The sequence below is a fragment of the Musca domestica genome, unplaced genomic scaffold, assembly GCF_030504385.1.
Source record: "Musca domestica strain aabys unplaced genomic scaffold, Musca_domestica.polishedcontigs.V.1.1 13, whole genome shotgun sequence".
Taxonomy (NCBI): domain Eukaryota; kingdom Metazoa; phylum Arthropoda; class Insecta; order Diptera; family Muscidae; genus Musca; species Musca domestica.
In genome coordinates this window covers 9,991,494-10,018,031 of record NW_026712172.1, presented here as the reverse complement: position 1 = coordinate 10,018,031, position 26,538 = coordinate 9,991,494, and the positions used below count along the sequence as shown (strand labels likewise).

The following is a 26,538-nucleotide window of genomic DNA, read 5'->3' as shown; positions in this document are numbered from 1 at the left end:
TTCAAGAAAACTATAAGAGGCCAAACACAAATTTAAAATGACTATGAAAGATTAAAATGTGAAATTTCCCTCTGTTACCTGAAATATGATATTATTGTTAAGAAAAATATATGGAATATAAAAACATTTTTATTTTCAGAATTTAGCTTTTTGTTAAAATATTTAACCCACTCTTTATTTACTAGTGATTAATATTTTCATGCCATGAAAATATTTTGAAAATAACTTCACAGCATAATTTCTGTTTTTGCCATTAGCATTAACATATTACTTTCAGGAAAGAAAAATTGTTTATGCAATATCATCATGAAATTGCATATTTCGCAAGCAAATCATTTTTTCACATGACTTAATTTTAAGGTCACACAACGCCAACCACATAATCTTTTAATAGCCTTAAGGAATGTTTTTATATTCATATTCAAATTTGTGTCACACAGAAGAGATAATAAAATGCAGAAAAGTATGCAAAATATTTTGATGTCGTGTCAGAATTTAGTAATTTTTTCCCGTGTTGGGGTTTAACTTTTTTTAGTTATGAATTTTGAATAGGTCGAGAAGATATGATGCAGTTGTGAAATACCATGGAATGCTTAAAGGTGATATGAGATGTTCTTGAAAATTGTGATATATGTTTATTAGAGCAAGGGAAAATTTACAGAATATTAGAATTAAGAATTTATATTTTCATAGTATATTGTAGGTGCTATGTAAATATTAAATAATTAGAGAATATTAATACAAACTGCTACAGAAACCAAAACTATTCATCTCTCATTTCAAATCCGTGTCTCCTTAATATTCAGACTCTGACAATTTTGATGATTTGATTTTTATTTTGTAGCATATTTAGAGTTTCTAAGGAAATTTTGTTAAAATCACCATTAAATTAAAGGCTAAATTACACTTCATGTTAAAGTCACGTGTAAGGTGACATTTTCCACAATCTGTAGCATTTTCTGTGACATACTTTTAGACGCTTCCAATATTTTTAACCTAAAAGGACCTCTTTATAGTATAGTGTACTATAGTATAGTATAGTATAGTATAGTATAGTATAGTATAGTATAGTATAGTATAGTATAGTATAGTATAGTATAATATATGTATAGTATAGTTGTATTTATGGTAACGCGTAGAATATAGTTTATGTATTATAGGGTATACATAGGTACTATATTAAGTTCGGTCGGGTCGAAATTTAATAACCTCCACAAAAGAGTAAAGAAAACATTTGCAAGAAAAGTACTGGTTTCAACGAATACCACTTTAAACTACAAATACCAGTAAGATCTTTTGGATAATGCAGTTCAAATTTTGAAAAAAAAAAAAATTAAGTGGCCATACCTAAACTGGAACATATACAGGGTGAGATGAAAAAATTGCAACCAACTTCAGACTGCTGTCATTTCTAAGCGACTCGTCCGACAACTGTTAAAATGATTCTAGTGACAGTTCAATATATTGTTTACATGTGTACAAAAGCATTTTGGTGAGAATTTTCCAGAAAAAAAGTTATTCGTGATGGAATTCAAATGATCGTGTATACTTGCCAAAGAGGTCAGCTGGAAATGTGCACCATCGGTTGGCCAACAGAACTCAAGCGCCGGCCATGGTGATGGTGTGGGCCGCCATAACAACCGATGGTCGCTCTCCGCTCGTATTAATCGACCGTGACATCAGAATAAATGCCGAATATTATCGCGAAAATATTTTGGAAGGTGTATTAAAGCCTTGGGCACGCAAACATTTTGGCCGCAGACCTTGGACATTCCAACAGGACTCAGCACCATCGCACTCAGCACGCGCCACCCAAGAATGTTTACAAAATGAGGTTCCTCGCTTCATTTCCAGCGCGCAATGGCCACCAAAATCTCGGGAAACTAATCCATTGGACTATTGTGTCTGGAGTATTTTGGAAAGCAAGGTTGGCACTAACAAATACCAAAGTGTCGATCAGCTCATGCAAGCACTTCGCCGGGAATGGGCCAAAATACCGCGGAGCAAATCTAAACTTATTCTAAAATTTGATGCAATTTCTGAAATTTTGTGCTTTCATTAAATTAAATTGAAAAAAATTTAAAATTTATGGCGATTGACTTTGTTTTAGTTTTTTATCTCACCCTGTATAGGCAATTTTTTTTACTACGAAAATTGATATCTTACATACCAAATTTGAAACCATTTCGTTGGTAGATGTGACTAGGATTATAAAAATAGTTAATATCGGTGGGTGCCATTGTATGTGCGCTATAGGAAAACGTTGACCTAGATATTTAATGTTCTGCCACCGAAACTAAAACCCATTTTAAACTACAATTACAAATTTTTGAACCAACTACAAATGCCAATTGTCGGACAAATCGATAAAAAAAAAATGTGACTCAAACCATCAAAACACCGAATATCAGAGAGATACGTTATATGGTTGCTCTATGTACGATGTTCCGTTACCCCAGCTAGAACCCATTAACAACGACAAATACTATTTTTTAACAAATCCGTGGAAAAATGTGGCTAAAATCATCAAAACACCGAATATTGGAAGGTACCGTTATATGGGGGCTACACGAAAACGTGAACCGATATATATCACTTTCAATACCATCCATCCAACACACAATCCATTTGTGGTACAAATATTGAAGCTCTACGACAAATAATGTGATCTGTATCCTGATATCAACAGATAGACAGCTGGACATCGTTAAATCGACTTACAATTTTGTGCTAATCATGAATACATATGCCTTATGGGGTCTAGGAGGATTATTTAGGGATGATACAAACGGAGTGATAAAGTATAGGGTGGAGGTTATAAAAATTATTCGTAGCTCCTCAAAGTAGACTATGAAAATGTACAATAATAAATGTTAAAAACATTACTTCACATATGACTCTAACACAATGTGTAGTCTGGGCTTAAGTGATTATACCTTTTACTTCTATTCATTAAAGCTGAATTTGCGCACTCCAAATATATGGCGCTCTTTTAATCGTACACTGTAATATCATAGATGATTTATCAAGTATTAGAATCTCTTTTACTGATAAAAAGGCAAATTGCTTTCAAAACATTACCATATATTTTGTTTAACCTGACTTCTCAAAACCTGTAATGCATAGCTTTAATGTTCCCCTTAGAGATATGCTCTTCAATTAAGACTGATAGTTGAATTCGCCCAGTTTCGATAGATGGCGGTTATTAAAACATTCAATAAAATTTTAAAAAAGTTTTTGACATGTTTTTACCCTTCTGAGACAAATTTTAAAAATGAATATCAGTACAAAATTTATATAAAATATATTAGGATGGGATCAAAGACATATAATATAAGATTGGACCAAAGACACAAAACTATAAAGATTGGACAAAATGCATATGGGCTTTAATTCTTCAATCAAGTAACAGATGGCAGGCGACATAACAGAAATGCATTGGAAATTTTAGAAAAATATGTTATTGCGATATCGTCGAAAAATGGCGGAAATACGCGGAAAAAATATCAGGTATGATAGACATGCTCTCAAAAATCTATTTCAGAGCATTTCCTTGTACATTGAATCAATAAAAATCAACAACAATCCTTTAAATATGTCAGCTCTGTTAAATTTAACATAATGCTATGTCACGATATCGTGACATAATATATTTTTCCACGACCAACGCCATCTATTGAAGAAAAGTAACAATGTAATGTCCGATCTTATTATATTATATGTCTTTGGGGACTATTACAACACAATATTTTGCCCAAAAGAATGTCCACATTTTTTTAGGATGGATAGAAGTATTCATAGATTATAGAAAGATGGCGTTCGTCTTAGCAAATATCGCAATTTCAAAGATATTCTACAGTTCTTAAAACCTCTAGGACAAAATATGCGAAAATTCCACTTTATGTCTTGGCAATTGTAGATTTCATTCAATTAGCGGGATTATACATTCAGTAAATTTTCTGGAGACCATATGTTTAATAACTGCCACTTTTTAAATCTTTCAATTGTCAATTTCAGCGAGCTCGTCTATATAAACACGAACTTTAACATAGCTCCACAAAAATAATTTAAGGCGGCAAATCACACGATCTAGGAGGCCAATTGTTCTCTAATAATTTTGTAACCGAAACTGTTTTGACTAACTGTCAACCAAAACGATTTGCAAGTACACAGGTGGCGTATGACTATTGACACAACGTATACGCAAAGAACATTAATGTACTGGATTTTAATTTTAATGTACACTTTTCTTAGAATTCTTTTAAGGTCTCTGTGCACAAACAAAGCATTCTACATTTTTTCTCACACAATTCACATAGTTTAAATTCCTTGTGAAAATATCCTTCCATTTTGCAACAAATTGGAAAAGTGCATAATCTTATTTTCCATAGAATATCGTGCTGCATGCACTTAACAGCTATAAATCTAAACTTTTTCGCCTCCATACAATCCCCCTCCCCAAAATGTATCACCTCCTGGTGTTTATGATTTCAAAATGCTGTTAAAGTGCGGTGTACTTCCTGATATTCATATTACGTGCGGGGATTAATAATGAATCGTTGCTTTTTTTTTTTTTTTGATTCCTTCATTGTTCCGCTTGATTTTCCCGTGTTGCCAGCAAATGAGATTCAGCCATAGAAGAAAGAAAAATAGAAGAAGCTATTAACATTTTGTTATCTTTATGCATTCCCGCAATTTTACTTAACAAACTTTCCGGATGTCTAAGGATAACATAATAATTACTGCGTATGCCATGAGATGAAGGAGTGGAGCATGAGCTGGGATTTTGCTCCTCAACGTTCATCCGAAAGACAAAGACTTTTCCATTGCCATCTTGGCTTGGGGAATTCAGGTTTCTAGTCTGCCTTTGTTTGGTGTCGAACAGATGCAAAGTTTTTCTTAATTCTTCCTTTCCTTTTTTTTTTTTTTTTGTGAAACATATTTTATAAGTTGAAAATTATACGCTGCATAAAATCACGAAATGCACATAGCCTGTTAGTACTTTTTTTGCTTTTCTGTTTTTGTGTGAGAGACACGCGAATTGTTTAATTACTTTTGTAAAATCCCCTTAAAGTATGCAATGATAAAAACAAAAGACCTGCGAATGCTAAGTGTGGAAAATCACATAAGAACTTAATTTTCAATGGCAGCCAGTCTGCTTTCTAAGAACGAATGGTTAATGTATTTCCGTGGAAATGGAAGGAAATGGTAAACGAGGAAACGGAAATGCTGGCAACAAAAGAAGTTTTTTTCCACGCCATGATAGGGGAGACGGGAGAGCTTTGAATATTTTAAGAATTTACAAGTTCATGTCTGGGATTCTTTTTTTCCAACAAACTTTTGCTGTTTAGAACTTACTTTTGTATTGTTTGTCTGCAATAATTGTTTTTCTCTTTCTTTTGCAATTTGCTTTCAGGTGCGGGCTATGGAACAAAGGTTGAGTGAATGGCCTAAACCACCAACCACAGCCAACACCAACACAAACACAACCAATCAACAACAAGGCCTTCAACAAGCTCAACAACAGCAACAACCTCAAACTCCAGCCAATACATCACCAGTAACTGCCAGTCAACAACAACAATCCACAAGTCTTCCAGCCCATCCTGAAGCCGAAAAAGTCATAACTTCACTCGAAATCCAAGTGGAAGAACAACGTCAATTACGACTACAGGACGCCCGACAAATCGAGGCCAAAGCGGCCAAAATCAAAGAGTGGGTCAACAACAAACTCCGCGATCTCGAGGAGCAAAATGAACTGTTGCGTGAGCAAAATCAAAAGTGCAATCAACAACTGGAACTGCTGAAAAACTACATAGCCAATCAGTCGAATCGGCACAGTGTCATAGGACCAGTTCGGAATAGTCTGAGTTTAGATGTCCAGGAGTTTGCCGCTTCCAAAGAGAATCGTCGTCGCAGCGAAAGTCTAGATACCCAAGAGATTATAAATCGTCCCCTAACCGCCTCATATCCCCACCACCAGCATCGTCGCAATCTCTCCATGGAGCCAACCGAGTTGGAACGTAATCTGGTGGCGGCCGTTGATGGCCTCACCCTCGCCCCCCTAGCTAGCATATCAAAGCAGTCATCTTCCGCCGGCACGGCAGTGAAAAATGGCCGGCCCGATAGTTCCGATACAGATACGGCACATGATTATGCCGAAATCTATACGCCATCATGTGAAAAAATGCCAGCCTGGATGAAAAATAATCCCGCCCTGATGGCCAGTGGTGGTACGAGTACAACAACAACAACCAGTGAAATTGGGGGTGTCCCCAGGCCACCAACACCGCCATTGCATCGTTTTCCCTCGTGGGAGGCGAAAATCTATCAGGTGGCCAATGATGGTTTGGCGGGGGCAAGCGGTGCAGAAAATGGTGGAGGTGGCGGTGGTGCCACAAGCAGCGGACATTCGCAACCACCACCACCTGACATCCAGGAATCGACCAGTGGTGCTAATAGTCATTCGAATACCTTAAACAATGTTGGTCATGGCCGACATACGCCTGCATCGCTGAATGATGGTGTCATCACACCTGGAACACCCCAGATGCCAACGAGGCAGCAGCAAACAGCCAGTGGTGGATTCTGTGATATATCGGTGCCCGTTTATGCGACCGTTAAAGGGGTAAGTTGGAAGTGGATTTTTAACTGATTTATTGTTAAATATGTAGTAAGAATTATCATAATTATTATTTTTATTTTTAATATTGCACTGTGCGACAAAATTTTGTCAATAACTACGGAAAATCCAGCCGATTTTGAAAGTGTAGGTAATAGAGGACACGCATATTGGCGTTTTGAAACTTTACATAGAAAAGGAACCTTTATAGAGAGGGAATGTGAAATTTTCTGATTAAGATCCTTACACCCTCAGGCATATGGCTGGAGAGGGTATATATCATTTGATACAGTCAAAACGTGCCTTATCGAAATAACGGTTTTAGACTCTAGGTTTCTTTGCACCAAATCTGTTTCAGGACATTTGAAGTTGATCTAGCGATGTCTGTCTGTCGATCTGCCTGGCTGAGGCGCATGATTACTCTCAAAGGAAGTTCCGATTTTATTTTCAATCTTAGATGGAGTTCGGAGATGGGCAATATCGGTCCACTTCCTCTGGTACCTAAAAAAAATAATTTACTGTACAGAAAGAGAAAGGATAATCCGATGTCGCTCCAACTTTCTTATATTAGCATCAGTGCTAGGTCAAGTGCGAAAATGGACAATATCGGTCACTCCACCCTCCCCCACAAAGGGTCAAAATTTTGAATAATAATAACCCTTATAAAATATGATGTAATTGTCCGATCGTCTTCAAATTACACACATCACAATATTTTTATTAACTCAAGGTCTGGTGTGTCACAGTCAACTCCTTCTGGTACCTCCCCGCAAAAAGGTAAAAATTTTGAATAATCAAAACGATCATAACATCCAAAATAAACATCCGATTCTCTTCAAATTACAGCCATTGCAATTTTTTATTAAACCAAGGTCTGATATGAAATTGGGATATATCGGTCCACTCCTTCTGGTACCTACCCCACAAAGAGTCAACATTTTAAGTTTCCATGAAGCTATTACAAATCGAAATTTACATCCGATTTAATTCATACTTGGTAATTCTCAATGTTAATGAAGATGTTAGAGATCGGACCACAAAGGGTCAAAGTTTTGAATAATTACAACTCTTATAAAATGTGATGTAAGAGTCCGAAATTTTCAAAAAATATATTTTCTGCACAGAAAGAGAAACGATAATCCGATTTTGCTCCAACTTTGCAAATCTTAATATTAGCATCATTTCTAGGTTAGGTGCAAAAATGGACAATATCGGTCCACTCCATCAAGTACCTCCCCCACAAAGGTCAAAATTTTGAATAATAATAACCCTTATAAAATATGATGTAAGTGTCCGATTGTCTTCAAATTACACACATCACAATACTTTTATTAACTTAAGGTCTGGTGTGAAAATGAAATATATCGGTCAACTCCATCTGGTACCTCACCCACAAAAGGTCGAAATTTTCAGAAAATACTTTTTGCACAGAAAGCGAAACTATAATCCGATTTTGCTCCAATTTTGCAACTCCTAATATTTGCGTCAGTGCTACGTCAGGTGCGAAAATGGACAATATTGATCCACTCCATCAAGTACCTCCTCCACAGAGGGTCAACATTTTGAATAATTTCAACTCTTATAAAATATGATGTAAGAGCCCGATTGTCTTAAAATTTCAAACATCCCAATATTTTTATAAACCCAAGATTAGGCGTTAAGATAGATTATATCGGTCTACTCCTTCTGGTACCTCCCCCACAAAGGGTCAACATTTTAAATATTGATGGAAAATTAATATCCGATTCCGATCAGACTTGGCACAACTCAATATTTCCATAAACACAAGATCTGTTATAAAGATGGTGGACATCGGACTTTTACTTCTGGGACCTCCCCCACAAAGGGTCAATGTTTTAAATAATCAAAACGAATAAAATCCGAAATAAGCATCCGATTCTCTTCAAATTACACACATTGCAATATTTTTATTAATCCAAGATCTGATGTGAAATTGGGATATATCGGCCTACTCCTTTTGGTACCTCCCCCACAAAGGGTCCAAATTTTGAGTTTCCTTGAAGCTCATAAAACGCGTAATTAATATCCGATTCCATTCAGATTGGGCACATTTCAATATTTCCACAAACACAAGATAAAGACGGTGGAAATCGGACCATCCCATCTAGTACCTCCCCCACATAGGGTTCAGGATTTTTGAAAAACCAAACGCTCAAAGAAAGCGAGATAAGCATCCAACTCTCTTCAAATTTCACACATACAAATATTTTTGCCAACGAAAGATCGGTTGTAAAGATGATATATATCTGCCAACACAATTTCCAATACTTATATCTGTCATAACTTGCGAAAAAAGTCGGCGATTCTTTACAATTTGCTATATCCAAATTTTGCACATACCAACATTTTTATTAGACATTAGATGAAGTATGAAAATGGGTTACTTCTGTCCGCTATATCTGTTACCACATGCATATTTTCACATTTTCCAAAAATTTGCACATATCTCATATAAAGTATGGGGAAGTAGTTGACATAGTCCAAATTTGGTACGTTATAATATTTTTATCAGTCTTAGGTCAAATACGAATTAGTCAATATTGGCCAAGTGCTTCGGAACATCCTCCATAGCTCCTTTTTCAATATTTGCCGAATGGAATATTGCGATATGTTCAGCCATTTTTCGACCACTTGGAAGCAGGTTTCAAACAAGTCGCTTCTTTAGCTGTTCAATAGCTGTCGGACGAGTGGCTTAGAAATGACAACAGTCTGAATGTGGTTGCAGTTTTTCCATCTCACCCTGTATTATTATTACACTATACGACAAAATTCAATTGCACTATCCACTAGCCATTCAGGCTTCCAAATTGATGGGCAAATGGTACTTCTTTGTTGATGTACTTATCCAAATTCTCCTAAAAATATGCTATCCAATTCCACTATCCAACAGCCAGTCAGGCTTCGACATTGATGGGCAAAACTTTACTTCTTTTTTCTTTGATGTATCCAATTTCTTCTGAATTCCTATTTTTAATTTTTTTAAAGAAGAAAAGTATATGAATGATAAGATAGGACTATGATTATTCAAGTTCTCCTAAAAATATGCTAAGTGTCAGCAATATATATTGAAATATTTAAATTTCTTTTTCTGCTAAAACAGAATAAGGAGACCTTTCATGATCGAGTCCTCATAAAATATTTTAGATATTAACATATGAAACTTTTTTCCACAAAATATAAATTTCATTTTAGGACGACCCTCCACCTCCAACAAGGCATTTCTTTTCTTTCAAAAAAAAAAAACTTTTTCTTTTCTTCTTTCCCGTTTTTTTTTTTCAGATGACCTCACCGTAGGCTTTTTTTATTTTAAATTCCTCTAGTTCAAATGAATTATCCCATCACCCATCATTTCCGTAGTGTTGAAATTTTTGTTGCTGCTGTTGTTGTTCAGATGGCAAAACGTGATGAAGTTTCTGTTGAACTTCCAGCTGTGTTAGGTGGTCATAAGTACTCTTAAGCTGTGTTAATTTAACTTAACTATAAAGCCAAGTACCCTGCTTTTTTCGTTCTTTTTAACAGCCGCCTATAAGTATGCAACATTTTTGAAATTCTAATAAAGTTTAAAAGTCATTGTAACTTTTGTGGAAAGTTTATGACGATGGGGGATGGATGATGGGGAAGGTGATGAAAGTTTTATGACTGTGGCCATAAAATGATATGATTTTTAAATGTTTGGGTGCCTTAGTTAACCTAATACTTTGTGTGTGCGTGCGGGGCAGTTGTCTTAAGTGGTTGGGTTGTAAAATGAAACCTCAAGGGGGAACCAAAATACAATAGGGAATTGAAAGTTTTTTTTTATTATTCCAGATGGCGTTTTTGTAAACCTCCTAAAGGTGTGCTTTAATTTATCCCCTTTCCTCTCGTATTTTAACCAACATTTATAAAATTTTTTAGGGTATAATTAGTATCTATTAACGTCGCGATTTTAAACTGGTTCTATTAAAACAGTATTAGTTCTACGAAAGGATTTTGTCGATTAAGGTGCTTTTGAAAGCAAGTGACTTCATAAACCACCAAATGCCATCTATAAATCAATTCTTAACCTAGTTCCGTTTTTAAAGAAGTTCTGAAAGTTAAGACCCATCTTGCTTTCTGATTTCCTGGTATTTCAATCACTTGTCTTATTAATATTCCATGTGTATTTTTTTCGAGGAACAGATGTCGCTTCATTATTCCTAAATGTATGCTTTAAAGTGTACTTTTCTTCCTATTTTTAACCAAACGCAATGGAAACCATCACTTTTATTTTAAGCACTTCACAGATCATGATTAGAATAAGGTTCATTTAAAATTGAAATATCCTAACGTTTTTTCTTCTACTCCATTTCCAGCGCGCTTCTCAAATACGTTCCATGCCATTTACTGGTGACTCATCCGATGATTCTAGCGACGGGGAAGATCATGCCGTTATGCTGACACACAATTCACATAATTCATCGAGTACCGACAATACGGAAACATCAACTTCCGGCAGTGCTTCCAGTCCATCGAAAAGTTGTAAGACTTCCTCATCGTTGAGTCCGGCAAAGCGTAGCGGTTCTGAAAGTCCTAAAAATAACAAAGCACGAGGTATGTTAGAAAATTCAAACAAACGAAAATCCCCCTCAAATAACTTTGAAATCTTTTTACTTCCAAAAGAAAATATTTATTTTCTAGTGTAAAACTTCTTTTTTTCGAATTTATATGTTTATTATTTCTTATAAAACTTGCCTGCGTAGTTAATGATTTGTTGGTAGTACTCCCATAGTTATGCAATATATGTACCCTGTGTTAAATTTACTTGTACATATATTGTCACTGGACAATGGTAAAACGCAAAAAAAATGCAACGAGACAACAAAATTCCGAATGAAGTTTGTGAACCCTCCACCCATTTCCCAAAGAAATCCAAATAATTTGATTGTTTCCTTAACTTATTTTTAAGGTTATGATAGTAGCCTGTAAATATGCTTTTAATATTTTGTTTTGGTAAAGATTTTTTAGTTCCATTAAACTATAATCCTCCCAGTATACTTTTTTATTATTTGTTAATTAATAATCATTGATTTGTTCATGCTCCCTAAAGTATGTCATAGCCTCAGTTAAATTGTTTTGGATAAAGATTGTGTTACGTTTTAATAACACCTCTTGCCGAAAGCCATCTATATCTCACTTTTAATATTGTTCCACGAACGCATTGAAGATGTTGCAGTGCCAAATATTTTGAAATTTTTCTTTAACCTGCAAACAAATCCATGATATTTTGCTAAATTATTAACAAGCGACATCTACTCCTCAATCATATATCATTTTGTAGTAGATTTATGATAGATTTATCTTCATATTTTCTCACATACTTAAACATATAATTTTAATTATACGCTCCACCATTCTATGCAGGGTAATTGAGGGCTTTGTCATTCTGTTTGTAACTCCTCAAAATATTCATGATAGAGCGACATTATTCGCCGGAATTGTTTCAAATTTCGTATTTGGAGATCATAAGCCTAAAAATTTCGTATGCAGGTCTACGTCTTCGTATAGTTTCCATATAACGGTACCGATATTATCCGTCGGAATTGTTTCAAATTTCGTATTTGGAAATCTTAATTGGTACTACAGCCTATGGCAAAAAATTACTTATGCAGATCCACGTCTTCATATAGCCCCTGTGTAAAGGTTATAATTTAAAAGGTATTTTTCGGAATTTGTTGTTCCTTCCAAAGGGTCCCGGTCGAACTTAGCTGCTTTTTTACTTATTTTCATATGTAGTCGCTCCTACTACTTTGAGAAATTTGATGTATATCATCGTTTCATCTATCTAATACCTAGATAATGATTTATCATTATATATTATGTATAACGCCATATATAAGACACATGATAGTATTGTAGTGTTTTTTTTTTATCACAAGCCATCCATAGTTTTCATGGAAATATATTTCTTAAAATTTCATTGCATACGAGTTCATAAAAACTAATTTCTTAAATTTCACTTTGCCAATTCTGTTATAACTATAGAGAAATTCCATCTATCCAATACCCAGAAGTATTAACTTTTTATAAAAAGATTTTTGACATTTTACTACATTCTTGATTAGATTTCGACATTGTAAAAGCCATCTATGCCTCAAACAATAGATCTTATGGAAACACATTTCTTCGAATTTTCTTACACACGAGATCATAAAAATGACTATTTCCTAAATTTCAACTTATAAATACTTTACAACAGTACTTAAAAGATTTGTATTTTATGCAAAGATTTTTTATATTTCACTACATGTTATGACAAACGCCATCTACAGCTCACTTGATAGTTCACGTGGCTGCAAGAAGTTTCCCACGATCAAGAGCATAAAACTAGCAAGTTCCTATAATTTCCATCTATGTATACTTCTAATACTTTTGAAAATTTTTATTAATCCAATACCTAGAAGAATATGAATTTAGTAAAAAGGTACTTGTACATAGAACAGACGCCATCTATACCTCAACGTTTATAATGATTTTTGTATAATGTTTCTTAGAAGCATGAAGTGATTCCTGAGTCTGTGAGAAACTTGATCTATCTCATACCTAGAGGGAGTAGAATTTTGCATAAAGATTCCAGATGTTGTACTGTAAGTCATAATGAACGCCATCTATACCTCATGTTCCATGTTATTTTATAATAGAGTTGTGATGGCAAAACGTAATCTTTTCAAACTATTTTAAGAGTTTGAACACATTAAGTAATCAGAATTCTTGTGAAATGATTAGCAAACGAAAATACATAAAAATGTAAAAAATAGTACAACGGACACCATTTTAAATTTAATGGTTTTCACATGTTTGTTGTGCTCCAGAACTTTTTTAATGATTATTTTTTAATCACTTTTAAATGAGAGAATTGTTAAATTCCCTCCGGGAGAACTGCTTTAGAAGTACGGAAACGAAAACCCAGCAAAAATTTCAAATTTAGATGGCATTCCTTTAAAATCAATATATCAGCCAATCAGAAGCTGACAACGATGTTACTATTTTTTACTCGAACAAATTTTTCTAGCCAAAAGTAGTGAAATAAAACAAGTAAAAAAGCGGTAAGTTTGGTAAATCCGTTAAAATAAAAAAACGAGTAAAGAAAGTCCTAACGTCGGGCGGGGTCGATTTTATGATACCCTACACCACTTTGCTAATTTAGTTGAGCTCCACATAACAATTAAAAGTTTTTATGGGAGAATTCAATCATATGTCCTTTGATTATAATTATAATTTAAAATTCAAAGGACTAAATATGCCGAAACATTTGTATCTTTTAAATTCGGACTTGTATTGCCGATTTGGTGCAAAATTAATTTGAAATCAGATAAAGATATATATGGGAGCTATATCCAAATCTGAACCGATCTCGATAAAATTTGACAAGATATTTCTGAGCTGTATTCGATATATTTCCTTGAATATCGTTGTTACAGAGTGCATATTACGGCTGTGGGTAACAAATACAACAAATCGGATGAAAAATATATATATGGGAGCTATAGCTATATCTGAACCGATCTTCACCAAATTTGGCATACTACCTTCTAGACTTAATTTGGTCATATGTACCAAATTCCATCCCATTTGGGCAAATATTAGACGTTTGGTGCACAATAAAATATAAATCGGACGAAGTTATATATGGGAGCTATATTTAAATCTGAACCGATCTCGATACATTTTAGCAAAGGTATTTCTGAGCTGTATTTGATATATTTCCCTGAATATCGTTGTTACGGAGTGCATATTACGGCTGTGGGTAACAAATACAACAAATCGGATGAACAGTATATATGGGAGCTATAGCTATATCTGAACCGATTACACTAAATTTGGCATACTACCTTCTAGACTCAATTCGGTCGTATGTGCCAAATTTCATCCCATTAGACGTTTGGTGCACAATAAAAGGTAAATCGGACGAAGTTATATATGAGAGCTATATCCAAATCCGAACCGATCTGGATAAAATTTAGCAAAGGTATTTCTGAGCTGCATTTGATATATTTCCCCAAATATTGTTGTTACAGAGTGCATATTACGGCTGCGGAGGACAAAAATAACAAATCGGATGAACAATATATATGGGAGCTATAGCTATATCTGAACCGATTTCGATCAATTTTGGCATACTTTTTTTTAGGCCTAAGTTGGTTGTATGAGCAAAATTCCATACTATTCGGACTGATATTACAAGTTTGGTGCACAATAAAAGGCAAATCGGACGAAGATATATATGGGAGCTATATCTAAATGTTTACCGATTATCTCCAATTTCAATAGGGTTCGTCCTTGGGCCAAACACATGTTGTGTGGAAAATTTCATCTCAATCGGATAATAAATGCGACCTGCATTTTGTTCACAAGAATACATGGACAGACGGACTGACAACTCAGAAAGTGATTCTATGCAGATCATCAAAAGGAACTATGGGTCTATCTCGTTTCCTTTTGCCTGTTACAAACAAATGTACAAAGACATAATACCCTGACCACCTTGTGGTGTAGGGTATAAAAACAAATGTAGCCGCCATATTAGGGTCTAAACGACGACGTGGACCTTCATAGGCAACTTTTGTCATAAGCCATTAGAATATTCTAATGCGAAAAAAATATAATAATGTAGCTAAAATCACCAAAATACCGAATATTGGGAGGAACTTTTATATCGGGGCTATGCCAAAATGCGGACCTGCACAGACAATTTTCTGCCAAATTTGAAACAGTTCCGATGAAAAATATAGCTAAAATCACCAAAATACCGTTATTTGGGGGCTATACGACAATTTTCTGCCTGAGGCTGCATTATCCATTACGGACTTCAAAAACCAAATTTGAAACAGTTCCGATGAATAATGTCGCTAAAATCATCAAAATACCGAATATCGGATTTTTTATTTATTGATAGGTACTGAAGGAAATTGTATTAAGAAATTGTCATGCCAAATTTCTTTGATATCAATGCTTTTCAGTGCTTTAGGTGACAGGAAATGAAAAACGGGCCTAGTATGATATTGGGGAGAGATTTTATCGCCCATATTGTCCTTTGTAGAACCATTCTGCCTTAAAAGCACTATATGTCTTTCCTTCTCACAACTTTGGTCCTTACAGCATTTTTAATCGCAATCGATGGCATATGTTTGGCGATGAAACAGGTTCCAATATGTTTATAAAACCTAATGGTGTTGAAATCCAATATCTTATCAATAATACTTTTCAATTCTGTTATTATTTTTGAGATCCCTTAGTTGTTTAGCTTTTGATTTCATTACAATATTTATATAGTTTGTGAATTATTCCAACGTACTCCTTAGTATATTCCCCATATTCCTCCCAACAAACTTCTTACATATAAAATACTAAAATACCTTTAAAACAAAACTCAAAATACAAAAATACTAAAACCAAACTTTTAAATTCTAACACCAAATACACAAAATGCATTTCCCGCTCATTCCGCTGACAAAACATCACTTTCAATGCATGACACTGTCTCTCTCGCTCTTCCTTTTACTCTTCGTGTATGACATTGATCATTTTCGAACCTGCATCATGTTGCATCTCTTGTTTCGTGCCATGGAATTTTACCCTCTAACTGGCATAATCATTTCAATGCTTGACTCTCTATCGCTCTCATGCACTCTCTTTCGCTCCCTCTCTCTTTTTGCTACAATACACTCAAACCTCCCTGATCTTCTGGTTTCATATCACGAAACCCATTTCCCTTTCCAAAAAAATAAAACTTCTCTGCACTGTAAATATATATAGTCAATCGTATTATTCATCATTACAAACATGCAGATGATCATCAGCGTCATGAACAGCACCATCACAACCACCAACAACAACAGCAAATACGCAATCAAAGTCCCAGTCCCAAACTCCATCAACGTAAAAAACAAACAACACTCCACAACACCATTACCAACATCAACCAACATCATCATCACCTGAATCAGAATCATCATCACCACAACACAATGCCCCTACCCTATACCCACCTCAACAATCATATCCACAATTCCCATTTGAGTCCAAATAACACCACCAACGCTCTCATGCGCAAATCACCATCACAAACCAATCCGGCACAATATCAGAGAACATCGACGTCTGCCAACAATCATCATCTACGTATCCCTCATCAAATGCGTGGCACAGTAATTTCAGATATTTCCTTTGAATCAGGCCTATCCGACGATTATGCTTTGCCGCCCGATGCTGTGTCTGAGTCCACGTGTCCCATGGATGCCAGTATGCCATCGCTGTTGATGCGACAATCCTATGTGGATTCGCCCAGTAAGAAATTGGAATCATTGGAAAAGGTAAGTGGAGCATGAAATTTCCCCTAGAACAGAAAAAACAATCATTTTAACCATTCTCCTCATAGGCTGGTCATTTGGCCAAATTGGGTGGCAAGCTGAAGACCTGGCGCAAACGTTGGTTTGTTCTGAAAAACGGCACCCTGACCTACTGGAAAAGTCAACACGACATTAATCGCAAACCCCAGGGTCAAATAATGCTCGATGAGGCATGTCGCATTAGCAAGGCTGAGGGGGCCTCAACATTTGAAATTGATACCGGGAAGAAAGTCTATTATCTCACTGCCGATTCCAATGCCACAATGGATGATTGGATCAGGGTGTTGCAAAATGTCCAGAGAAGGAATGCCACTAAACTGCTGCTAAGCCGAGAAGATCAAAAACCCACACTGCAGGGTTGGGTTACTAAGGTTAAGAATGGTCATGCCAAGAAATGTTGGTGTGTTCTGCTGGGGAAGATGTTTTTGTATTTCAAGGCACCCAATGAAACGGTAAGTCGTAACAGAATCTCCCATTATACAACAAATACCAAAAAGTTTATTGTTTCAGAATCCCCTGGGTCAAATAAATATGCGTGATGCTCGCGTCGAAGAAGTAGAACATGTTTCCGATTCAGATTCCGAGGAAAGAGAAGATCCCCAAAGTCAGGCCCATTTAACGGTAGCCATATATCCTGCCCACCAGGGTCCCACATACTTGATATTGCCCAGCAAAGCGGAACGGGATAATTGGTTGTACAACCTAACCGTGGTTTCAGGTGGTGGACCCAGTGCCGGCACACAGTACGAACAACTGGTTCAGAAGCTCATGGAAACCGATGGAGATCCTAGTAAGTTTTCGAGACACATCCAGTAGAATCAAGATAAGTTGTGTGAAGTAAAGATGGGTTACCATTGCCAATTTTCAAAAATAATAAAACAGTCATAGGATATAACCAGGAGCTTTCTGGATTGAGTTGACTAGGGTTATAAAAAATATATGTGGCCCAAGCTGGAGATATGTTCGATACATTTTCGCCAATGCACATCCAATACGAATTTAGCTATCCTGAACGAAATTAGCTAACAAGACTACACGGGTTTGTTTTGAAAGATACACGGGTTTGTCTATGACTGCATTTGTATTAGAAATATCGGGATGTGTGAAATTTGAAGGGAATCGGATGCTTCTAACGTATTTTTAAGCGTTTTGGTTATTCTAAATGTTTACTAATTGTGGGGGAGGTACCAAAGGGAGTGGACGGATATATTCCATCTTCACGCCATATGTTGTGTTGGCAGAAATATTGGGATGTGGTAAGTTTGAAAATAATCGGATGGTCATTTCCCGTTTTATGAGCTCCATAGTTATTCAAAATTTCCACTCGTTGTGGGGGAGGTACCAGAAGGAGTGGTCTGATATATTTCATCTTCACACCAGATTATGTGTTGATAGATGAATTGTGGTGTGTTAAATTTGAAGAGAATCGGATATATATTTTGCAAATTATAAGAGATATAATTATTCAAAATATTGACTCTTTGTGGAGAAGGTACCAGAAGGAGTGGACCGACACAATCCATCTTCACACCAGATCTTTGGCAAATAAAAATATTGTTTTGTACAAAAATTGAAGAGAATCGGATGCTTACCTCGCATATTATAAGAGTTATAATTATTCTAGGTTTTGACCCTTTGTGTGGGAGGTACATTTTGAAGTGGACCTGACCTAGAGCTGATACAAATATTGGGATTTGCAAAGTTTGCACAAAATGGGATGATCCTTTCTTGTTCTATAAGAAAAATAATTTTCTGTGAAAATTTTGATCTTTTATGGGGGAGGTACCAGAAGGAGTGGACTGATATGGCCCATCTCCGAACTCGACCCAAGTTTGATAATAATATATTTGGACCAAATCCCTTCAAAAGTTATCGTGCGCACCAGCCAGCCAGAAAGACGCGCGGACGGACATCGCTAGATCGACTTCAAATGTCCTGAAACGGATTTGGTCCAAAGAGACCTAGAGTCTAAAACTTGTATTTCGACTTGGTGCGATTTGACAGTATCAAATGATACACAGGGTGAGATGAAAAAACTGCAACGAATTTCAGACTGCTGTCATATCTAAGCCACTCGTCCGACAGCTGTTAAAATTTTTCCAGTGACAGCTCATTATATTGTTTACAAGCGTACAAAAGCATTTTGGTGAGAATTTTTCAGAAAAAAAGATAAGCATATTAGTGAGATTTCTGTATATTTGGCTGTTGGTTGAAAAACAACAAGTGGCTATCGTTAGTGCACTCCAGCATTTAAATGTGAATAAATTTTTTGTTTCTCGTACCATCGCCTGTTATCGTGATATTGGTAGAGTAGCCCGACATCATGGAAGTGGACAGAAGAAAACAGCAACATCAGCTGAAATGATTCGAAAAGTAAAGAAGCGAATTGATCGAAACCCGCGTCGCAATGGCCGAAAAATGGCTCGTGAGCTGAACATATCGCAATATTCCATTCGGCAAATATAGAAAAATGAGAGAGTGCAAGAACACAACAGAAAGAAACAGACTCAAAAGTTTTCTAGCAGTTTGGAAACAAAACAAAGTGATCGTGTTTACTTGCCAAAGAGATCAGCTGAAAATGTGCACCTTCGATTGGTGTGGGCCGCCATAACAGCCGATGGTCGCTCTCCGCTCACTGTGGCGTTAGAATAAATGCCGAATATTATCGCGAAAATATTCGAGAGGTTGTTTCAAAGCGTTGGGCACGCGAACATTTTGGCCGCAGAACTTGGACATTCCAACAGGATTCTGCACCATCGCACACAGCACGCAAGAATGGTTACAAAATGAGGTTCCTTGCTTCATTTCCGTTGGACTATTGTGTCTAGATTTTTTGGAAACTAAAATGAAACCAAAGCGTCTATCACCCCAAGCAAGCGCTTCGCCAGAAATGAGCCAAAATACCGCAGAGCAACATTCGGGCAGCCTGTGACTTTTTCATTGGCCGTTTGAAGGCCATAATTCGTGCCAAAGGTGACCAATTCGAACAAATCTAAGCAAATTCTAAAAGTTGATGCTATTTCCGACTTTTTTTGCTTCCATTCAATAAAATTAAAAAGAATGTAAAAATTATGGCGTTTGACTTTGTTGCAGTTTTTTTTATCTCACCCTGTATACCCTCTCTAGCCATGTGGCTTAGATTATAAAAATTGTAATTAGCTGATTGCTGTGCTATACCTCTTTATTGCACCATGCACAAGTCGACTTTTTCGCAATCGTCTAATACCATGTTCTCATTGGCATTTTAACTAAGTTACCGAATGAAAAAATAAAAAATAATTACTGAGCTGCTTGGATAAAAATAATGGGCCGAAAAACGATATCCGTTCAATATTTACGATTTGACACATTAAATTTTTACGAATTATTTTACTGTACGTCTGATAAATACCCGTTGCTAACGGTTTGACAGTTCATTGTCCCAGCAGCTGTGTCGATGCGACTACCTGTATTCTTCTACCATGTACCCTCTCTAACCATATGGCTCAGGTTATAAAAATTTTAATCAGCTGATTGCTGTGCAACACCTTTTTAATGCACCATGTACAAGTCGACTTTTCTCTCAACCGTGTTCTCATTGGCATTTAAACTAAGTTACCAAATGAAAAATAAAAAATAATTGTTGAGCTCCTTGGATAAAATTGATAGGCCGAAAAACGACATCCATTCTATATTTACGCCTTCACACATTCAATTTTTACGAATTATTCTAGTGTACGTCAGATAAATACCAGTTGCTAACGTTTTTCCTCTCTTTTATATCTCTCTCTCTCTCTCTCTCTCTTCCCAAAATCATAGACTGTGTCATTTGGCGCCATCCTATTTTGCTGCACACCAAAGACACCATTTCAGCGCCCATGTGTACACTGCACACCGAAAGTATGCACCAGGAAGCCATTAAACTATTCAAGGTATGTAAATTATATCCTTTTTCCTATTACAACAACATGGAAATTAAATATTAAACTCTCTCTCTTTTCTCTTCCACAGAGCATTCAATTGTTTATGTCGGTGGCCGTGAATCAGCCTGGCATCGATTATCATGTTGTGCTGGCCCAAAATGCTTTACAACATTGCCTGGACATGCCCGAATTACATTCGGAAATGTTTTGCATTTTAATTAAACAAACATCCCGGCACACGGGCCAAAAGCTTAGTGTTGGCGTCCAGGTAAACAAGAAACTGGGCAAGCAGACGCGCGTAAGTTTTTTAAGTTGCAAATTGCTTCTTGTTTCCTTTCTCTTTGTTTTTGTTTGGTTTTAGTTGAACGTTTTTAGTTTGAATTAGTTTTAGATTGTCTTCGGTTTGTGTTGATTGTCATTGTTTTAGTTTAGTTATGTTTTAGAGAAAACTACCAACCAATTAACTATTACTCACCCACTCCTCCGTTTGAGTCCACAGAGAACCTTAGAGAACACTAACAACAACAATAACACAACATAAACATCACACAACAAGTGAAAGCGGATCGAGCAAGCTATTACGAATTCGCCGTAAGCACAATGCAGCAAAGAAAGAAATATATTAGATTGAAAAATTTTAAATACTTTTAAGGATGTTTTAATTATTTCATAGCATTTTTAGATCAAAGGTTTTACAGGGTAACTTTCTAGTTTCTCATCTCAGCTTGGTCAGATCTGCAAATCAATGTTTCAGAATTTGCTACGAAAACACCGAGAAAACCCGAAATCTCTTACCGATGTCTGTTCGGACTCTGGTATCAGATTTTATACCCACCACCTTGAAAAAGAGGGTATATCCACTTTTCCATTCTGTTTGTAACATCCCTAAATATTCGTCGTAGACCCCATAAAGTACATATTTTCATAATCAGCATACAATTCGATTTAACGATGTCCGTCGGTCTGTCTGTTGAAATGACGATACAGCCCACATTATTTGACATAAAACTTCTAAATTTGGTACAAAAATTTGTATTGTATCTAAGATGGTTGGTATTGAAAATGAGATATATCAGTCCACGATTTCGTATAGCCCCCATAAAACGGTACCTCCCCATATTATGAAATTGGATGATTTTTGCCACATTTTTTCAAGGATTTGTCTAAACTTTTGTATTTGCAGATCATAATGGATTCTACCTCCGGCGGTGGAACATTGTATGTATAGTTCCACGTTTTCGTATAGCCCCCATATAATGGTACCACCCGATATTCAACATTTTGATTATTTTTGCCACATTTTTCCACGGGTTTGTCTAAAAATTGGTATTTGTAGTTCTTGCTCCGGTGGCAGAACATTGAATATCCATATAACGGTACCCACCGATATTCGGTATTTTGATACTCCAAGTCAAATTTACCAACGATTTTTTTTTTTCAAATTTGACATTTTAAACTCTCATTAGATAACCATCGTTGTAATATTAAAGATGTCTATGCAGGTTGAGATAAAAAACTGCAACAAATTCAAACGCCATTATTTTTAAAATTTTTTTGAATGGAAGCAAAAAATGTCGGAAATAGCATCAAATTTTAGAATAAGTTTAGATTTGTTCGAATTGGTCACCTTTGGCACGAACGGCCAATGAAACCGTCACACACTACGCGAATGTTGCTCTGCGGTATTTTGGCCCATTCCAAGTATTTTGGCGCGTTCTAAGTACGATGGTGCTGAGTCCTTTTGGAATGTCCAAGGTCTGCGGCCAATATGTTTGCGTGCCCAAGGCTTTAATACACTCTCCAGAATATTTTCGCGTGGCATTTATTCTGATGCCACGATCGATTAATACGAGCGGATAAGAACCATCGGCTTGAGTTCTGGTGGCCAACCGAAGGTGCACATTTCCAGCTGACTTCTTTGGCAAGTAAACATGATCATTTTGTTTGTTTACAAACTTCTGGACAACGAATGTTTTCTTATCGGAGAAAACTGAATTCGGCAAATCACCTCTTTCGGCCAAGCGAAGCAACTCTTTAGCTCTTTTGAGTCTATTTTCTTTCTGTTGCCGTGTAAGTTCTTTCACTTTCTGGAATTTCAATGGCTTTACCCCGAGCTCATTTTTCAATATTTGCCGAATGGAATATTGTGATATGTTCAGCTCACGAGCCATTGTTCGGCCACTGCGACGCTGGTTTGGCTCAAGTCGCTTTTTTATTTTTCGAACCATTTCTGCTGATGTTGCTGTTTTTACCGTCCACTTCTTTGACGTTGGGCTACGTTACCAGTATCACGGTAACGAGCGATGTTACGAGACACAAAAGATTTATTCACATTTAAATGCTGGAGTGCTCTAACGATAGCCACTTGTGGGTTCCAGCCGAATTCCATCAGGAATAACGTTTTTTTCTTAAAAATTCTCACAAAAGTGCTTTTGTACGCTTCTAAACAATATAATGATATGTCACTGGAATAATTTCAACAGATGTCGGACGAGGGGCTTAGAACTGACAGCAGTCTGAAGTTGGTTGCAGTTTTTTCATCTCACCCTCATGATCAGCATAAAATTCTAAGTCGATTTATTGATTATTTCTCATAAAGCTTCAAAATTTGGCACAACAATTATTATTGTGTCTAGCATGGTTGTTATTGAAAGTGACATTTTCGTATAGCCCCCATATAACGGTACCTCCCGATATTCGGTATTTTGATGATTTTTTGAAACATGTATCAAGGATTTGTCAAAACATTAGTATTTGTAGGCCATAATGGGTTCTATCTCCGACGGTGGAACAATGTATGTATAGGTCCACGATTTTGCATAGCCCCCATATAACAGTACCTCCCGATATCCAATATTTTGATGATTTTTGCCTCATTTTTCCATGCATTCGCCTAAAAAGTGGTATTTGTAGTCCTTAATGGGTTCTCGCTCCGGTGGCAGAACATTGTCCATGTTTTCCTATAGCGCACATATAACGGTATCCAGAAGGGAACAAATATATTGTAGGTGTGAATCTCCAGATTTCTGTCCTAAAATGCAAAATATGTAGGTGTAGACCATGGTAATATTCCAAAGTGAAAAGTGTCTGTTTTACAAAATCTTTACCCGGACTAACTGTGATAATTAATCGGTCAAAATAAATTGAATGTGTTTTTTCATAAGTCTAACTTTTTGTGATTTAACGACTATCACCGTCAACACAGATAAAGGTTTTTATGTAAAATTTATTCTGTAAAGGAAAAGGTGTACCGACAACTATTTATTTTACTTTCCACAGTTAGATCCCTAACTTCAAAATTTGACTTCATTCACAATAGTATTAGTATTATCATTTTCAACTTTATAATGACACAAGAATCCGGTGCTCCACAGCTGATTATTCGATTAGCTGTCAAAACCCTTATTGCGATTAAAATCACAGTACGAAAGACAAAACAAATCTTGAAATTGCGTCTTATTTTGTCATTACATTATGGTTAGTTCTCAAAACCTCCCAACAAGTTCAATCATTATTATTTTTCATTTCAAAACTATGTCTTAAATAACAGTTTTCTTATTCCAACAGTTTTCTCTTTCGAAGCGTATGATTGTAATTTTTCTTTGTCATTCGCTTTTAAAAAAATATTTTGCATATTTCAAATTCTCACTCTCGGTGAATTGAATTCGACAAAGCTTTTTCATTAAATTACGTACAGCTTTAAATGCGGCTTTCACTATTATTAAGTTGATGTTGTTTCATTAAAAAAAAATATATATATTTAAACACAAACACCTAAACCTTTTTATTGTAAAAAAGTCCTGTATTTTTGTTAAAGTGTAAATTAGTATAATTAATGCATGCCAATTATTAATATCAATTAATAAGTAACGCAATTAAAAATTATACCAAACAAAATATTTAAGAAATATACAAAACAAAACGAAAATAGGAAACAAGGAATCGAACGAAATTGAAAAAGTAATTTGGTCACATAATGTTAATGTTTACTGTGGGTTTAAATTGCTAATTCCATTGCATATATGTCAAATAAATCCTCATAAAAAGTGGCTTATCCGACAAAACAAGGAAGAGTTTTAAATTAAGAATAAATGAAAATAATAGTCTGACGCATGGCCCAATTACAATGTCGACTAGAAGTATCTTGCAGGTTTTGGAACAGAGCAATATATTTTCAAAATTTGTTGTTGGTGCGCCAAAAATATATATTTTTTTCGCCAGGACATAAATATAAATGAATGAATTCCTGCTTGTCAATATTAACAAAACGAATTTTGTGAAGAAACCTATATTTCTATGCAAAAGCTAAACTCGTACAGCTTACATTTATAAGGCAACACTGTTTCGAACTGCGTCCAACTTCACGCGATTGTTAGAAAATGTTTTTGGGAAATTCTCTAAAACCTAATTTATCACAAATTTGCAAGCGTAAATATTTAATAAAAATAAAAAGACAGCGATTACAATCCTCTTTTGAAGTGGGAAATTAAGTAATTAAACATTACAAAAACCATAGCCGATCTACAGTTCAGTACATCATAAAGGAAATAAATCAAAAACGGCAAATAATTACCTTGAGTGAAGAGAAATACAGGGTGAGATGAAAACACTGCATCCAACTTCAGACTGATGTCAATTCCAAGCCACTCGCCCGACAGCTGTTAAAATTATTCCAGTGACAGCTCATTATATTGTGTACAAGCGTACAAAAGCATTTTGATGAGAATTTTCCCGGAAAAAAATTATTCGTGATGGAATTCAAGCGTGATGGTGTGATGGTCTTTATATTGGCATCAGAATAAATGCCGAATATTATCGCGAAAATATTCTGGAGGGTGTATTAAAGCCTTGGGCACGCAAACATGTTAACCGCTGGCCTTTGGACATTCCAACAGGACTCAGCACCATCGCACTTAATACGAAATGAGGTTCCTCGCTTCATTTTCAGCGCACAATGTCCACCAATCTCCGGATACCAATCCGTTTGATTATGGTGCCTGGAGTATTTTGGAAAGCAAGGTTGACACTTAAAAAGTATAAATGTGTCGATCACCTCAAGCAAGCGCTTCGCCGGGAGTGGGCCAAAATACCACAGAGAAACACTCGGGCAGCGTGTGACGGTTTCATTCCCCGTTTGGTGGCCATAATTCGTGCCAAAGCTGACCAATTCGAACAAATGTAAACTTGTTCTAAAATTTGATGCTATTTCCGACATTTTTTGCTTTCATTCAATAAAATTAAAAAAAAAAAAATAAAACTTATGGCGTTTGACTTTGTTGCAGTTTTTTATCTCATCCTGTATATTCTTGATCAGCATAGAATTTTATGTCGATTTAGAGATTTTCGTCCGTCTGGCCGTCTGCGGAAATCACTCTAGCTTCCGAACGAAATGAATTAGGTTGATAAAATTTTACTCAAATGTAAATTATGTCTGCAGAACTTTTGGTATTGAAAATGGGTCATGTAGGTCCACGTTTTTGTATAGCCCTTATGTAATGGTATCTCCCTATTTTCGGTATTTTGGCGATTTAAGCGACATTATTCACCGGAATTGTTTCAAATTTGGTATTTGAAGTTCCTAATGTATACTACAGCCTAAGACAAGAAACTGTTTGTGCAGATCCACATC

At 35.9% G+C, this 26,538-nt stretch overlaps 1 protein-coding gene across 2 annotated transcripts in view; it reads left to right on the top strand.

The window, feature by feature from the left end:
* LOC101890598 (uncharacterized protein CG43867) overlaps positions 1 to 26,538 on the top strand; it is a 526,338-nt gene that overhangs the window by 486,956 nt on the left and 12,844 nt on the right. Inside the window, exons 6-12 of one of the 2 annotated variants that reach the window (XM_059118623.1) lie at positions 5,417 to 6,628; positions 10,975 to 11,212; positions 16,835 to 16,971; positions 17,037 to 17,459; positions 17,518 to 17,797; positions 20,806 to 20,918; positions 20,998 to 21,207. In XM_059118623.1, the coding sequence (XP_058974606.1) occupies positions 5,417 to 6,628; positions 10,975 to 11,212; positions 16,835 to 16,971; positions 17,037 to 17,459; positions 17,518 to 17,797; positions 20,806 to 20,918; positions 20,998 to 21,207 (2,613 nt within the window). Of the gene's footprint in view, positions 1 to 5,416; positions 6,629 to 10,974; positions 11,213 to 16,414; positions 16,972 to 17,036; positions 17,460 to 17,517; positions 17,798 to 20,805; positions 20,919 to 20,997; positions 21,208 to 26,538 lie in introns of both variants that reach the window. The other variant, XM_059118622.1, reaches the window with a different exon arrangement.